Genomic DNA, 18,872 nt, shown 5'->3' on the forward strand with positions numbered 1-18,872 from the left:
AAAAAAGTTCACGACACACAGTTTGTCATTTCTTGAGGAACACATGTGAGTGCTAGAACTCGCTGCAGGTTGGGAGCGAGTCAAGGGGCCAGTGAGGGAACCTAGCCGGCTGTCCGGCATCTGCATCTCGGTGCAGGTTCACTGTTCTCTACCTGTTGACATTTACCTAGGAACTCCTGGGAAATAATAAAACTTGCTGCTCTAAAAGAAAGGTGGCAAAAAATAAGAGAGATCCTACGGTAAACTTTGAAAGGGGGGTTACTTGTGATGTAAGAATCTGTACGGCACTCTTGGATCTGGAGGAAGCCAGAGGCTTGTACAAACATTTCTCTATTTGAGGATTTAGGGACCCATAAAGAGAGACATCCCCTAATGACTTTTGGGGGTCTAGCGTACTAAAAGCAGGGGGGTACGGATGGTGGTATAGAAAGAGAAGTATCTCTAAAAACTCATTTTAAAGTAATCCTATATACAGTAACAGAAGTAATCACATGAAACCAAATGGATTACATGAAACAGACTTTTCTGGAAGGATGCTTTAAGGTTCTTCCAGTCCTCGACTGCTAGAATAAACTTATACATCACTACAAACTTTCAATTCAGGGAGCCAGACACAGTGACAGAATTAGGCCTTACAAGTAAAGTCAGGTCACAGCTCAGGGGAGACCCTATACCGGCCCTCAGAGCCTCTGATTGCTGTAATCCATCATTCCAAACCCCGCCTCCACAACACCGCATCAGTGCCTGACATACCTTCTGGAATTTGATTTGAAAGAAACGAATTACTTGGAATCACTGGTTTATGACAGACAGGATTATTTATTCTGGTCCCAGAGGATACTGGCAGAAAGTTCACAGGAGGGATACTGTACTTGTGATGGGTATTTGTTAGTAACTTGGCTATTTCTGATTCTTCCTCTAAAAGGGTTATCAAAGAATATACAACAGGTTCTGAAGTTTCTGCAAATGTCAAGGCCTTGCCATAAAGGAACTCAGAAATATGTAAACGACAAGCCAGAGGTAGATTCTCATTGGTGGAATAAAATGCCACAAGGGGAGCTTGGTAGGGGTATTTGTGGTCTTTAGAAAATCGAATTTCAAGTTCGTATAAAAAAGATGCATCTTCGTCAGCATTTAGATGGGAATCATCTACACTTCTTTCTGCTTTTCCAATAATTTGATTTGGGGGCACTTCATGTTTGAATTTGCACTTTGATCCAAATTTGCAATTTCCTCTGAGGTAAAATTTACAGATTTCAAGTGACGTCTCCTGTATATTTTTGGTACGTTCCTTTTGCTTGGATTTGCAGAATTTACTCGCCAAATACCCCAGTTCTAATCCAATGGTCCAGACTCTGTTCTGAATTCTTTCTATAAATTTTTCTCCACAGATTGACTTGAGAGCAAAGGCCTCTTCCTGTCGCTGTTCCACACACTCATCCAAGCTCATACGCGCAACGGCCTCAGAGATCTTCATCCTCTCTCCAAATGTCTCTGAAAAACACTGGGTGAGCAGATGTTCCAGTGATGCCCCCAGGTCTCCATCGCAAATTCTCAGGGCTGCCTGACAGCGCTCGGTGTTGAAACCATACCTGCCAAGTGAGAAGATGACAAAAAAGACTGAGTAATATCAAACCTCAAAAGAGAAATTCATTTAAATACATATATGGGAAGGCATAACTATACATAGGCAGGGTTTGTGTCTTGAAAAAGTGCACCTGATAGGGGCTTCCCTGGTGGCGCAGTGGTTGGGAGTCTGCCTGCCAATGCAGGGGACATGGGTTCGAGCCCTGGTCTGGGAAGATCCCACATGCCGCGGAGCAATTGCGCCCGTGAGCCACAACTGCTGAGCCTGCGTGTCTGGAGCCTGTGCTCCGCAACAAGAGAGGCCGCGACAGTGAGAGGCCCGTGCACTGCGATGAAGAGTGGCCCCCGCTCGCCGCAACTGGAGGAAGCCCTCGCACAGAAGGGAAGACCCAACACAGCCAAAAATAAATAAATAAATAAATTTATATATATATATATATATATATAAAAAAGTGTACTAACTCCTCCTTCATCTCCCTATCCTAAAAGAGAGGATACTGGGCGTATCGGGTACCGCTGGAACGCAAACAACACGAAAGTATTCAAGGAGAGGTAGGTGCGTTTATAATACACTTCCAGTTTCCTTTAATTTTCCCATAAATGATGAAAGCAAACCTGGAAAGTTTTTGCACTGCAAGTGTTGAGACTGTAATTTCTGGATAATGCGGCTCCACCAGGCCTGAGCCAGCACATTCCGAAGGATCTGAGTCGGGAACGAGGGAAGCTTCTCGTCCAGCTGACCAGTACTGCTCGTCATCATCATCAGGCTCATCATCTTCGTCCTCCCCAGAAACACCTCTTCTGGCAAAAGTAACATTCTCATATATTAATTTCTACTTACCTCAAAGAAAAATTTAGTAAGAGTCTAAGAATTTAATTCAAGGAACCAAAGGACAGAGAATCCTGACCACTATTCAGTCACTGATTTAATTTTTTATTGACCTATTAATTTATATCTCAGCAAGTAACAGAACTTATTACCTGCCCGGTACTATGTTAAATGTTTTATATGTACTATCTCTTTGAAAATCTTCCCAATAACCCAGCCAGACTGGAATCTCTATTTTTTTTTTCAGATGATCAACTAAAATTTAAGAGAAGATTAGTAACTGCCAAAGGTTATAAAGTAAAGAGCAACTAGAGATTTTAACCAAGGTAGTCCGACCCAGAGTCTGTGTTCTTAACTACAGAAGCCTTGGCTATCCTCTCTCTCTTCTCATTCGTAAAAACCATCGCTATTTTTTTTTGCTTTGCTGCATAACCACCTTTCCTAAATTTAAGACAGATAAGCGATTTGTAGATAGGATGGAAACTGAGCTGTTCATGGCTGACCGTTCATTAATTCTGGCAAATGGAAAGGATTAACCTCTCCAACTGAAATCACAAAGCAAAATAGCCAAAAGTCTAAAACAATCTTTCTCTTAGGCAGATGGTCATGAGAAGTGCAATCATAAGACTTCATCTGATCAACTCAATATTTGCTCCTAGAACAATGCTTCTACTTGCTCACTACAAGGTTTTATTTGAAAGGTTATCAAGAAAGCAACTACTGAATCCATGTTAGCACTGTCCTAGAAAAAGTAAAGATGAAAAGGCGATCTGTACCATTGCTCACAGATACTGCAAAACAACTCACTCTAAAACTGTTGCTGAATAATTATTCTTGTATTTCTCTTGACTCACTTTCAACTAGTTATACAGCCACTACAGGATCAGTACTGATACAGTATTCCAAAGACACACAGGACCCTCACACTGCCAATGCATCTTCCTCAATATAGTAATTTACTGAAATAAAATAATTTACTCAGATCCAACATCCGCATCTTGTTCTTGCAGGTCTCGGAGAAGAGCTTTCACTTTTTCTTGATTCTCAGAAGTCATATGCAGAGTCTGAAGGGGCACTTTGGCTTCAGGCTTCCATTTGGGGTGTGCGTCCCCTTTGCTCACGCTACTGTTACTAGGTCTGCAAAGGACACAAGAACAAAATTACACATTTATCCGTGAGCAGAACTTTTACACTCTCCTCAGGGTCCCCAAATATATACAACATGACTGGACTGTCAAATACCCTACAAAAGATGACAATGAATGTGAAGAGAGTCTCTATTTTCTACAGTATTTACCAGACTTCATTATATTGAAACTGCTGGAGAAAAACCTGATTCGATGCTTCATCATTAAATCTGGCTTCACTAACTCAAAAGTCCTCTGGAGAAAGTAATGCTATGATGCCTCCTTCTGCACTAGTGGATGTTCAAAAGAAATGTGCTACATACAAAGAGTACATATTTCATTCTATTTGAGGTACTTGATCTGAAAACAACTGAGAGTCCTATCTTGTGAATATTAGGCCCTATTTTTGAAATATTTACCTAAATTATTATTTCCTGATTACAAAAATCATAATAATACATGTTCACTGTAGAAAAGTAGAGAGCCAAGAAGAAAACAGAAGTCATCTTAAATCACATCAGTCTTTTTCACATACATTTTTTATAAAATTGTACAGCACATATAATCTTTTATAATTTGCTTTATTTCCTTATCAAAATAAAACTGTCATTTCCACCAAATTAAATATTTTCCTACAACTTAACTTTTAAATGGTTACACATACATATAGAGGTACTAGAATTTATTTCACCAATCTTTCATTTTTGGAATTTAGATTTTTTTTTTAGGGATACTTTTTAATATTTAAAACAATAATCGGCTCTAAAGTTTAACTTTACTCACTAAATTTCTTTTTTTTCACTTGGCATGTTTCATTATAAATTTTCACAAATCTAGGGAAATGGCAGAAACTTTCTCTGCATTGAAAATCCAACATATTATTGAGACTTTGAAAAGAACCACACACTTACACTCGCAAAACTGGGTAGCAAAGGAGAAAATAGAATAGACTGTGGTTTTTAACCACTTAGTTGCAACCTCTGAAAAGAAACATTAGCCCAAATTCATTATTTCCCCTTTTGGTTTCAAAACATTTTAAATCTACAGAAATTAACACCATTTACCAAGATTCACCAATTGTTAACAGTTGCCATACTTAAATGCACACACACATTTATGCCCTTCTCTTCTTCTTTCTCTCTCTACACACACATATATGCATATATATCTGCTCCCCCATATATGTACGTGCATGTTCTGCTGAGCCATCTGAATGTAAGTTACAGGCATCACATTCACTCTTAAATACTTCAGCGTGTTATTTCCTAAGAACAGAGACATACTTTTATATAACCACAATACTCTTATCACTCACAAGATATTTTATATTGATATCATCTAATATATAATCCATATTCAAAGTTCCTAACTGCCTCAATCATGTCTTCTACAGATTTTCTGATTGAGTATCTAGCTTAAAATGACATTTAGTTATCTGTTTTTCAAACTCCTTTAATTTAGAATAGTTCCCCCACCTATTTCCTGGCATTGACTTTTCTGAAGCACTTAGGCTAGCTGTCTTGTAGAATTCTCACTATTTGGACTTGTCTGATTGTTTCCTCATGATTAGTTAAAAAAAAAAAAAAAAAAAAAAAGGGGTGGGTGGGTGGGTGGGTAGGGGGAGAACTTCCATATGCTCCCATCTCATCTACCTCTTATTTGTAAACCCCTATACTTTGCCTTCCTTCCAGTTCCTAAGGATGAACCATCCTTGATCCTAAAGTCAGTCCCTCTGTATACTGTATATACAATCTCTTTAACCTCCTCAAGGAAATCATTCCAGCACTTATCCCCCCCTCTACATCATCAGATCATCAGTTCTTCATTCTCCTTTGGATCAGTTCCATCAGCGTACAGACATGCTACATAACGTCTACCATCTTAAAAAAAAAAATCTTCCCTTTGACTGCATATCCCTCTCAAGCTACTGTCCTATCTCTCCTCCCTCCCCTGCCCTTTAGAGCAAAACTCCCTCAAAGGGTTATCTAAATCATTGTCTTTGTCACCACTTTCTTTCGTCTTCTCTCTGAAACACACTCCAATAGGGTTTTCTCCACACTAAGTATACTAAACCAAACAGCTCTCGTCAAGGTTACCCATGCTATCCACATTGCCAAATCCAGTGGACAATTGTCAGAACACATTTTTCTTTTTTCTTTATATTGGCTGTGCCACGCAGCTTGTGGGATCTTAGATCCCGACCAGGGATTGAACCTGGGGCCACAGCAGTGAAAGTCCTAACCACTGGGCCACCAGGGAACTCCCGGAACACATTTTTCTTGACCTGTTAGAAGCATTTTTTATACAACTTGCGGATTCCCTTTAAGTATCCAATCCAATCTGACTGGATACTTCCCTTGAAAACACCTTCATTCCTTGACTTCCAGAAATAAGCTTAGTTTTCCTCCCACTTCACTGGCAACTCCTCAATCTACTTTGTCTCATTTTCCTAATCTCTCTCAGTTCTAAAGCCTAGAGTGCCCCAGGGCTCAAAGTTCAGACCTCTTCTCTATATCCTATCTCATCCAGTCCCATAGCCTTAAAGCACATTTATTCCTAGAGGACTCATACATTTACTTCTCTAGCCTAGATCTTGTTCTTGAACTCCAGACTTATACACTAAATTGCCTATGAAATTGCCACTTGGAGTGTACCTTCTAACTGGTCTTCCTGCTTCCAACCCATGTCCCCCTGTAGTCTATTCTCCACAGAGCACACTGAGGCAGGGCCACTGAATATGGGTGCACAGACTATACACTATGCAAAGGGTCCTAAAGTAGGGAAGGAGGGGACAGCAAGAGCTAAAATCCAGTCTATGCTCTGCTTGCCAAGACATCCACCCTGGAGCTATAACTGCCCAAAGAAAGGGGCACCATTTTCTAATTCACATGAAGGGATATACTGAATAGCAGTAACTCTGGCCAGAGTGATTGATGTCACACACTCTTGCCTCAAACCCTTCAATGGCTTCCCATTTTACTCAAAGCAAAGCCAAAGTCCTTGTAATGGCCTTTTTGGCCATGGCATGTGACTTGGCTCAGTCCAGTTCAAGATGCTGACAAACCTCACGGCTGGTGCTTGAAAGACAGAATTGTGGCGCTTGAAGAAGCATTTCAGGTAGATAAGGTGTATTTGAACATGTGATGACTGATATATACAGAACAGATGTTTTTGCTTTCCTTGACGTTTCCTGGTGGTAGCAGGGGTGAACTTTTGAGAAGGTGCCAAATACCTGTGAGAATGTATGTCTGCCCCATTGAGAACCTCTGTAGAATTCAATTCCATTATTTAAAATAGTTTTTCTACTGACCAGCCCCAGCCTGAAGCTTGACACAATAACTAGACAAGCTATTCTACAACTATCCTAAGATAACTTTCTCAACTGTGCTTTAATTTTCAAAGGTTATTTTAAAATCCCATTCTTTCGACTATTCTAAAGATTATATATTCCAAAGTATCCTTTTAAAAACTTGGTTTTATATGCTTATGATTTTTTCTATAATAAATCATTTTAATGATTATATCTGACCCCTTTGACAGAAAACAGATCAATGGATTCCTAAGGGTCAGGGAAGAGTGTGCTGCAAAGGGCATGGGGGAGTTTTGAAGAACTGTTTATGGCGATGATTGCATTTGTCAAATTTTAGGTTGAGTTTTACTGAACGTAAATTACACTTCCATGAACATGACTTTTAAAACTTAAAAAAAAAACAAAAACAAACAAAATCCTTAGAATGGCCTAAAACATCCTATAGAGTCTCTCGAATCTAACTGCCTATCACTTCTTACCCATCCATGCTAGCCACATGGCTTCCTTGCCATCTCCTAAATCTTCCAAGCACACTCCTGCCTTAGGAACTGTGCACCTGCCGTTCCCTCTGCCTTGAACGTTCTTCCCTTAGATAGCTTCACAGCTTATCCTTTACTTCTTTCTTGTCCTGGCTCAAATGACACATCATTAGAGAAGTCTTCTCTAATGATCACTCCATAGAAAACAGCAACCAGCAATCTATTTCAGTATTTTCTATCCCTTTATCCTTTATTTTTCTCCGTAGCACTTACCATCTGACCTATTATTATACCTTTGTTTATGGTCTTTATACCTCAAACCTCCTTCTATGAAGACAAGGACAATATTCTATTCATCGCTGTAATCCTGGTTCCTAAAACAGTGCCTGGTGCATGGTAGGCACTGAGTAAATATTTCCTGCATGAATGAATGTCTGAGACTCTAAGAACCTAAAAAGTCAGTGTTTTCAGAAAGAATGGCGCTGCATCTAACTCAGCATTTAGGTTCTTAAGTCAGCAGCTAAGGTGAAAGTATAGTTTTAGATTATTCTGGAAGATTCTTAAAAAAGTGTCAAGTTTGAGACTGATACATTATCTCTCAGTATGTCCAAAATGACCATTTTTCATTTAGAATGGAAAAAAAATGTAGATTCTCTGGTTGCATACCAGGTGAAATATTTGATTATGGTAGAGACCATGTATAAGAAATATATACTTAAACATTATTATCACATACTCAGTACATCAAGAGGCTTAAACTACAAAAAGCACTTGGAAACTGAGACTGACTGAGGGATGAGCACATTCCTCTCCCGTATCCTGTTCACTGCGGAGCCCAGATTCCTTTTGCGGCAAGTTTAACTACTTATATACTATTGGTTCTTCTTTTTCTTTTTTTCCTGAATACATACAGTTGAATTCATTTAAGTTAAAAGCATTTATGATGCAGCTGAACTTCAGCACTCACCTATATTCCTTTCTAAGTAATATTTAGTTGGGAATTATTCCCACAAAAGAGTGTGTGTATGTATGTGTGTATATACACAGCTCTAAAGAAGTCTCTCCATCTCTAAAAATTCAAGTAAACAGCTTGAAGTGCAATTTGAGAAACAACGAGAATTTTATATTTACACTGCATAACATGCAGTAGTAAAATCTTTACTTTCATTAAACATGCATTAGAATTATCAGAATTTATTCACTAATTAAAAGCTGAACATGAGAAAAGCCTGGGTATGATATCTACCACTGGTCATCACATGAAGTTCCAGTAAATATTTGGTTGATCTGGTTGGAAAATAGATAATTCATCAACTAGACAGATGGAGTATAGCCAGATCTCATTTGGGGACCTTCAAACTACAATGCCTAAGAAATACTTAAAATAATTTTCATCACCTTCACCATTTCCAATATTTACTTTCCTAGTAATACTGATTACAACAACAATATTATACTCAATTCACAGTGTCATGTGGAAGTTAAAGTTAACTTCAGATTTCAAAGCACCACCCCCATCCCCGGCCCAACAAAAGGTGTTATTTGCCATCATGCCTTTAGAGAAGGTTACAAAGAGGGGGCTTTAAAACAAGAGGAAGATAAGTTGGCCAGAATTACTTGGCATTTTCCCCCTTTGTCTTAGTCATCTGTTGTCCATAGATCAGGAATTGATACTGTTTTCATATTTGAACATTTAAAGAGTATAATGACCTGGATGAACGCCTTGATTCATTGAAGATAGAAAAGTCATCGCCATCATCCCAAATTCTACTTGAGGCCTTTCTATTGCCACCAATGCCACCGCCACCGCTGCCACCCCCATGAGATTTACTAGCATGACTTCTGCCTCCTCTTCCTCCTCTGGAAGACCCCTTTCCACCTCCTTTCCCTGGCTTGCCTTTTCTTCTTACTGAAGAACTCATTTTCACCTGCAAGAGAAAAAAGTAATGCAGACATTATAAAAATCAGACAAGTATAATACTCCTTTGTTTGTCAAAGTTATGGATATAGCCTATTTTAAAGAAAAAAGGAAAATGCATACTTTAAAAGGGCCAGTTTAGGGCTTCCCTGGCGGTGCAGTGGTTGAGAATCCGCCTGCCAATGCAGGGGACACGGGTTCGAGCCCTGGTCTGGGAAGATCCCACATGCGCGGAGCAACTGGGCCCGTGAGCCACAACTACTGAGCCTGCGCGTCTGGAGCCTGTGCTCCGCAACAAGAGAGGCCGCGATAGTGAGAGGCCCGCGCACCGCGATGAAGAGTGGCCCCCGCTCGCCACAACTGGAGAAAGCCCTCGCACAGAAACGAAGACCCAACACAACCAAAAGTAAATAAATAAATAAATAAATAAATTTATTAACAAAAAAAAAAAAAAAAAGGGCCAGTTTAGGAGAAGCATGGATAAACTGCTTCACAAAAGATTTACAAGCATATCCCCCTCAGGATTAATATTTAATGAGCTTCTCTGACACAGATTTCTTAACCAGGATGTGCATCAGAAACACATGGAGAGGGCTTCCCTGGTGGCGCAGTGGTTGAGAATCTGCCTGCTGATGCAGGGGACACGGGTTCGAGCCCTGGTCTGGGAGGATCCCGCATGCTGCGGAGCAACTGGGCCCGTGGGCCACAATTACTGAGCCTGCGCGTCTGGAGCCTGTGCTCCGCAATAAGAGAGGCCGCGATAGTGGGAGGCCCACGCACTGCAATGAAGAGTGGCCCCCGCTTGCCACAACTAGAGACAGCCCTCGCACAGAAACAAAGACCCAACACAGCCATAAATAAATAAATTAATTAAAAAAAAAATTCCCCATTAATGGATATTTGCATAGTTGCTAACTTAAAAAAAAAAAAAAAAAGAAACACATGGAGAAGTTTCAAATCATACATAGGGTGTGTAGGGTCCAATGCTACATTTTGATCTGGTTAGGTCTCCCATAGGGTTTAAAAAACTCCAGTTGAGAAGAGATGTTTTCATGTATTTAATACATAATTTGATAAGTAAAATTTATATTTACATATACACTTGCAGAAACACAGCCTTGGCTCAGAGACTTTGCCTCGGGGAAGTAAAACTGTAGAGTTTTGTATGCAATCAAAGTTAAGATGTTATCAGCTTAAAATAGAATGTTACAACTAAAAGATGTTTTATGTCAGTCTCATGGTAAAAAGCAAAAATATAAAACAAAACAAAACAAATTACACAGCAAAAATCTATAGTAGATACCCAAAGCAATCTACAGATTCAATGCAATCCCTATCAAACTACCACTGGCATTTTTCACAGAACTAGAACAAAAAATTTCACAATTTGTATGGAGACACAAAAGACCCCGAATAGCCAAAGCAATCTTGAGAACGAAAAATGGAGCTGGAGAAATCAGGCTCCCTGACTTCAGACTATATTACAAAGCTACAGTAATCAAGACAGTTTGGTACTGGCACAAAAACAGAAATATAGATCAATGGAACAGGATAGAAAGCCCCGAGATAAACCCACGCACACATGGTCACCTTATCTTCGATAAAGGAGGCAAGCATATACAGTGGAGAAAAGACAGCCTCTTCAATAAGTGGTGCTGGGAAAATTGGACAGGTACATGTAAAAGTATGAAATTAGAACACTCCCTGACACCATACACAAAAATAAACTCAAAATGGATTAAAGACCTAAGTGTAAGGCCAGACACTATCAAACTCTTAGAGGAAAACAGAGGCAGAACACTCTATGACATAAATCACAGCAAGATCCTTTTTGACCCAGCCCTTAGAGAAATGGAAATAAGAACACAAATAAACAAATGGGACCTAATGAAACTTAAAAGCTTTTGCACAGCAAAGGAAACCATAAACAAGACCAAAAGACAACCCTCAGAATGGGAGAAAATATTTGCAAATGAAGCAACTGACAAAGGATTAATCTCCAAGATTTACAAGCAGCTCATGCAGCTCAATAACAAAAAAACAAACAACCCAATCCAAAAATGGGCAGAAGACCTAAATAGACATTTCTCCAAAGAAGATATACAGATGGCCAACAGACACATGAAAGAATGCTCAACATCATTAATCATTAGAGAAATGCAAATCAAAACTACAATGAGGTATCATCTCACACCAGTCAGAATGGCCATCATCAAAAAATCTACAAACAATAAATGCTGGAGAGGGTGTGGAGAAAAGGGAACACTCTTGCACTGTTGGTGGGAATGTAAATTGATACAGCCACTATGGAGAACAGTATGGAGGTTCCTTAAAAAACTAAAAATAGAACTACCATATGACCCAGCAATCCCACTACTGAGCATATACCCTGAGAAAACCATAATTCAAAAAGAGTCATGTACCAAAATGTTCATTGCAGCTCTATTTACAATAGCCAGGACATGGAAGCAACCTAAGTGTCCATCATCGGATGAATGGATAAAGAAGATGTGGCACATATATACAATGGAATATTACTCAGCCATAAAAAGGAATGAAATGGAGGTATTTGTAATGAGGTGGATGGAGTTAGAGTCTGTCATACAGAGTGAAGTAAGTCAGAAAGAGAAAAACAAATACAGTATGCTAACACATATATACGGAATCTAAGGAAAAAAAAAAAAGGCCATGAAGAACCTAGTGGCAAGACGGGAATAAAGACACAGACCTACTAGAGAATGGACTTGAGGATATGGGGAGGGGGAGGGGTGAGATGTGACAGGGTGAGAGAGTGTCATGGACATATATACACTACCAAATGTAAAATAGATAGCTAGTGGGAAGCAGCCGCATAGCACAGGGAGATCAGCTCGGTGCTTTGTGACCACCTAGAGGGGTGGGATAGGGAGGGTGGGAGGGAGGGAGATGCAAGAGGGAAGAGATATGGGAACATATGTTTATGTATAACTGATTCACTTTGATATAAAGCAGAAACTAACACACCATTGTAAAGCAATTATACTCCAATAAAGATGTTTAAAAAAAAAAAATCTATAGTAGATACATAAAAGATAATGAGGAAGGAATCAAAGCATACCACTACAGAAGATCATCAAATCACAAAGGAAGACAGCAAGAGAGAAAGAAAGAAACAAAGGATCTATAAAACACCCAGGAAACAACGATCAAAATGGCAATAGTGGGCTTCCCTGGTGGCGCAGTGGTTGAGAATCTGCCTGCTAATGCAGGGGACATGGGTTCGAGCCCTGGTCTGGGAAGATCCCACATGCCGTGGAGCAACTAGGCCCGTGAGCCACAACTACTGAGCCTGCGCGTCTGGAGCCTGTGCTCCGCAACAAGAGAGGCCACGATAGTGAGAGGCCCGCACAGGCCCGCGCACCGCGATGAAGAGTGGCCCCCACTTGCTGCACCTAGAGAAAGCCCTAGCACAGAAACGAAGACCCAACATAGCAATCAATCAATCAATCAATCAATCAATCAATCTTTAAAAAAAAAATGGCAATAGTAAGCCCTTACCTATCAATAATCACTTTAAATGTAAATGGACTAAATTCGCCCATCAAAATACACAGAGTACCTGAATGGATTAAAAAACAACACTCAGGACTTCCCTGGCGGTGCAGTGGTTAAGAATCCACCTGCCAGTGCAGGGGACACAGGTTCGAGCCCTGGTCTGGGATGATTCCACATGCTGCGGAACAACTAAGCCCATGCGCCACAACTACTGAGCCTGTGCTCTAGAGCCCGCAAGCCACAACTACTGAGCCTGTATGCTACAACTACTGAAGCCCTCGTGCCTAGAGCCTGTGCTCCGCAACAAGAGAAGCCACCGTTATGAGAAGCCCACGCACCACAACAAAGAGTAGACCCCGCTCGCCGCAACTAGAGAAAGCCTGCATGCAGCAACAAAGACCCAATGCAGTCAAAAATAAATAAATAAAAATAAATTTTAAAAAGTTAAAAAAAAAAAACAAGACTCAACTACATGCTGCCTGCAACAGAATCACTTCAGCTTTAAAGACACACATAGACTGAAACTGAAGTATGTAAAAGACAGTAAATGCACATGGAAACCAAAAGACAGCAGGGGTAGCTGTACTTAGACAAAATAGCCTTTAAGTCAAATGCTGTAACAAGAGACAAAGAAGATCATCATATAACGATAAAGGGGTCAATTCATCAAGGGAATCTAACAATTTTAAGTATTTATGCTCCCAACATCAGAGCACCTAAATATATACAGCAAATATTAACATAATTGAAGAGAGAAATAGACACAATAATAATAAGGGACTTTAATACCACACTTTCAACAATGGTCATATCATCCAGAAAGAAAAATCAGTAAAGAAATATTGGACTTGAACTATAATTTAAGCCAAATGGACCAGCAGACATACACAGAACATTCCATTCAAAGCAGGAGACTACATTTTCTTCTCAAATGCACATGAAATATTCTCCAGGATAGATCATATCTTAGGCTATAAAACAAGTCTTGACAAACTTAAGAAGACTGAAATCAGATCAAGCATCTTTTCTAACCACAATGGTATGAAACTAGAAATCAATAACAGAAGGAAAACTGGAAAACTCATAAATATGTGGACATTAAAAAACATGCTCCTGAACAACCAATGGGTCAAAGACAAAATCAAGAGGGAAATTTTAAAATATCTTCAAACAATTGAAAGTGGAAACACAACATACCAAAACTTACGGGATGCAGCAAAAGGAGTTCTAAGAGGACAGTTTAAAGCAATAAATGCCTACATTACGAAAAAGAAAAGATCTCAAATAATCCATCTAAATTTACACCTCAGGGAACCAGAAAAAGAAGAACAAACTAAGGCCAAACTAAGCCAAACTAACTACACCCAAACTAAGTCCAAAGTTAGTAGTATGCATAATAGGAGCACCAGAAGGATGGGGGTGGGGAGAAGAGAGAAAAGAGCAGAAAAAATATTAAAAGAAATAAGAGCAGAAGACTTCTCAAATTTATTGAAAGACAATAACCTACACAGCCAGGAAGCTCTAAGGAGTCCAAGTAGGATACACCCATAGATCCCTAAACAGACACAGTATGTAAAAATGCTGAAAGTTAAAGACAAGGAGAAATCTTGAAAGCAGTTAGAGAAAAACAACTTGACACTTACAGATATAAACCCAGTAAGATTAACAGTTAGAGAAAAACAACTTGACACTTACAGATATAAACCCAGTAAGATTAACAGTTGACTTTCTGGCAGAAACGATGGAGGCCAGAAGGCAGTGACATAATACATTCAAAGGACTTAAAGAAAAGAACTGTCAACCAATAATCCTATATCCAGAAAAGCTATCTTTCAAGAATGGAGGTGAAATTAAAAGTTTCTCAGATAAAAGCAGAGAATTTGTTGACAGCAGACCTGCTTTACAAAAAAATACTAAAGGAAGCTCTTCAAGCTGAAGCAAGTGACCCTAGATGATAACTGGAATCCACACAAAAAACAAGAAGCACCAATAAAGGTAATTGTGTAATTACAAAAAAACCCAGAAAACAAAAACAACCCCCTCCCCTCAAAGCCAACAAAACAGTGTAAATGTATATTTTTCTCCTTTCTTCACATAACCGATTTAAAAAGCAACTGTATAAAATAATATGTACATAATGTAATATTGGACCTGTGATGTATAGAAATGTAATATATTTGCTAATAACAGAACAAAGCAGATCAGTGGGAGCATAGTTGTACTGGGTTAAGAAAATGACTACAGATGGTAAAGCAATAACTATAACAATGTACAGTTGGGGAAGCAACCTAAGTACCCATTGACAGATGAATGGATAAAGAAGATGTGGTATAGATACACAATGGAATATTACTCAGCCATAAAAAAGAATGAAATAATGCCATTAGCAACAACATGGATGGACCTAGAGATTATCATACTAAGTGAAGTAAGTCAGACAGAGAAAGACAAATATCACACGATATTGCTTTATAAGGAATCTAAAAAAAAATGATACAAATGAACTTATTTACAAAACAGAAATGGACTCACAGACATAAAAAATAAACTTATGGTTACCAAAGGGGGATGGGGGGGAGAGGTAAATTAGGAGTTTTGGATTAAAATATACACACTACTATATATAAAATAGATAAGCAATAAGGACCTATTGTATAGCACAGGGAACTATACTCAGTATCTTATAATAACCTATAATGGAAAAGAATCTAAAAAAGAATATAAATACACACACACACACACACACACACACACACACACACGTATAACTAAATCACTTTGCTGTATACCTGAAACTAACACATTTTAAACCAACTATATTTCAATATAAAAAATAGAAAAGAATGTACACTTGGGTTTGTAATATTAATAGATATAATATGTGTAACAATAATACTGCAAAAAGGAGGGGAAAGGAATACAGCTGTATGAGAGTAACATTTCAATACACTACTAAAATTGAGCTAGTATAAATGTGAAGCTGATTCTGATATGTCAAGATGTACAAGATAAACCCTTGGGCAGTCACTAAAAAACAAAACAAAAACTCAAAAAAAATATCGTGAAAAAAATCATTAAAGAAATTAAAATACTGAATTAGAAAATGTTCATTTAATGATAATGCAAAAGAAAGCAGTAAAGTAGGAACAGAGAAACAAAATAGACGAGACATACAGACAACAAAAAGTAGAAGGGTAAATGTAAATTCCACTATACCAACATTAAATGTGAATGGATTGGACAATTCAATCAAAAGACAAATTATCAGACTGTATAAAAACAAGAACCAACTATATGCTATCACTTTAAATTCAAAGATACCAATAAATGAAAAGTAAAAGGATGGAAAAAGAAAAATCATGCAAACAGCAACCACAAGAAAGCTGGAATGACTATGCTAATATCAGACGAAATAGACTTTAAAGCAAAAAATGTTGTTAGAGATAAAGAAGGACATTTCATAATGATAAGAGAGTCAATCCATGAGGAAGATATTAACAATTACAAATATATTGCACCTAATAACAGAGCACCAGAATACATAAAGCAACAACTGACAGAAATGAACAGAGAGGACTTCTGTGGTGGTGCAGTGGGTAAGAATCCACCTGCCAATGCAGGGGACACGGGTTTGAGCCCTGGTCCAGGAAGATCCCACATGCCATGGAGCAACTAAGCCCGTGCACCGCAACTACTGAGACTGCATGCCACAACTACTGAAGCCTGTGTGCCCTAGAGCCCACGCGCCGCAACTACTGAGCCCACGCACCGCAACTACTGAAGCCCACAAGCTCTAGGGCCTGCGTGCTGCAACTACTGAAGCCCGTGCACCTAGAGCCCGTGCTCCGCAACAAGAGAAGCCACCGCAATGAGAAGCCCGCGCACCACAACGAAGAGTAACCCCTGCTCGCGGCAACTAGAGAAAGCCTGCGCACAGCAACGAAGACCCAGTGCAGCCAAGAAAAAAAAAAGAAGAAGAAGAAATGAACAGAGAAATAGACAATGCATAACAGTAGGAAACTTCAATACCCACTTTCAACAATGGTAGAGAACAACTACTGTAAGTCCCCTACATACGAACAAGTTCTGTTCTGAGAGCTCATTCATAAGTCCAATTTGTTCGTAAGTCCAACAAGATTAGCCTAGGTACCCAACTAACACAATCAGCTATATACTGCTGCTTTTACACTTGCTTCCGGACATCCTGGGCTTGAAATAAAGATACTGTACTATTGTACTCTATACAGTACTGTACAGTGTATAAGGAAAATTTTCCAGGATAGACCATATGCTAGGCTATAAAAAAAACCTCAATAAATTTCAAAAGACAGAAATGATACAAAGTATGTTTTGCAACCACAGCGGAATGAAATTTGAAATCAAAAGCAGGGAAATATCTGGGAAACTCACAAACATGTAGAAATTAAACTAGGTCTCTTGATATTCCTTTCTTCAAAATCCTTCATAATTATTCATATTTATTGTTTCTTTTATGTTTATCTTCCCGCCTCCCCAGAAGCTCTCTGAAGGCAAGAATTATGTCTATTTTGATTACCAATGTACCTCTAACTCAGTGTCCGGCATATAGAAGAAATTCAATATGTATTTGAAGAATGGCTGAAGGTTGAATAAATGACTGATATGAGAATGGAGATTCATTCATTTATTTATTCATTCCACAAATATTTATTAAGCACTTATTATGTGCCAAGTCCTAGGGATATAACAGCAAAGACGACAAAAGTTCCTGCCTCATGAAGCTTATCCTCTAGAGAGTAAGACAGGCAATAAATAAATACATAATATCAGTTAAGTGCTATGAAGAAAATGAAAAACTCTGAGAGTGTTATTTTAGATAGAGCGGTCGAGTTAGAGTGGCCATCTTTCTGATCATATTGAGCAGACACCTGAACATTCAGAAAATGAGTCATGAAATATTTGTGAAAAGTACATTGTAAGCAGAAGCAACAGTAGGTGAAAAGGGGCCAAGTCCAGAACATCTTCAATGCACTGGGCTGGATGAACAGTAAGGAGTCTGGTGGGTCTGCAATATAGTGAGCAAAGGAGATGAGGTCAGAAAGTAGACGGCCATGTAGGTCCTGGGAAGAACTTTGAATTTTATTCTAAATATAATAGAAAGTCACTAGAGAGCAGAGGCAAAAGCTTGGTATGACTGACTTAGGTTTTAAAACAATTACTCTAAAAAGGGAACCCTCCTACACTGTTGGTGGGAATGTAAATTGGTAGAGCCACTATGGAGAACAGCACGGAGGTTCCTTAAAAAACTAAAAATAGAGCTACCATATGATCCCACAATCCCACCACTGGGCATATATCCATAGAAAAACATGGTTAGAAAGGATACAGGCACCCCAATGTTCACTGCAGCACTGTTTACAATAGCCAAGACATGAAAGCAACTTAAATGTCTATCGACAGATGAATGGATAAAGAAGATGTGGTACACATATATAATGGAATATTACTCAGCCATTAAAAAGAATGAAATAACGTAGGGGACTCCCCTGGTGGTCTAGTCGTTAAGACTCCGTGCTCCCAATGCAGGGGGCCCGAGTTCGATCCCTGGTCAGGGAACTAGATCCTGCATGCTGCAACTAAGAGCCTGCATGCTGCAACTAAAAGAGCCCACATGTCACAGCTAAAGATCTCACATGCCGCAACTAAAGATCCCACATGCTGCAACGAAGATCCCATGTGCTACAACTAAGACCCAGCACAGCCAGATAAACAAATAAATAAATATTAAAAAAAAAAAAAGAATGAAATAATGCCATTTGCAGCAACATGGATGGACCTGGAGATTACCATAGTAAGTGAAGTAAGTCAGACAGAGAAAGACAAATAAATGATATGGCTTATATGCGGAATCTTAAAAAAAAAAAGATACAAATGAACTTATTTACAAAACAGAAACAGACTCACAGACTTAGAGAACATCACAGCCTTAGAGAACAAACTTATGGTTACCAGGAGGGAAGGGTTGGGGGGAGGGATAGACTGGGAGCTTGGGATTGACATATACACACTGCTGTATTTAAAATAGATAACCAGGGACTTCCCGGCCGTC

General features: G+C 39.0%; 1 protein-coding gene across 5 annotated transcripts in view; it reads right to left on the reverse strand.

The window, feature by feature from the left end:
- DHX57 (DExH-box helicase 57) overlaps positions 1-18,872 on the reverse strand; it is a 59,948-nt gene that overhangs the window by 38,069 nt on the left and 3,007 nt on the right. For 2 of the 5 annotated variants that reach the window (XM_068564518.1, XM_068564519.1), the window contains exons 2-5: positions 9,043-9,260; positions 3,395-3,553; positions 2,203-2,388; positions 754-1,592 (exon numbers count right to left, since the gene is read on the reverse strand). In XM_068564518.1, coding sequence (XP_068420619.1) covers positions 754-1,592; positions 2,203-2,388; positions 3,395-3,553; positions 9,043-9,254 — 1,396 coding nt within the window. In that variant the 5' untranslated portion in view covers positions 9,255-9,260. Of the gene's footprint in view, positions 1-753; positions 1,593-2,202; positions 2,389-3,394; positions 3,554-9,042; positions 9,261-18,872 lie in introns of those variants that run through there. The other 3 variants (XM_068564520.1, XM_068564522.1, XM_068564521.1) reach the window with 3 other exon arrangements.

The sequence above is a fragment of the Eschrichtius robustus genome, chromosome 15 (assembly GCF_028021215.1).
Source record: "Eschrichtius robustus isolate mEscRob2 chromosome 15, mEscRob2.pri, whole genome shotgun sequence".
In the NCBI taxonomy this organism is placed as follows: domain Eukaryota; kingdom Metazoa; phylum Chordata; class Mammalia; order Artiodactyla; family Eschrichtiidae; genus Eschrichtius; species Eschrichtius robustus.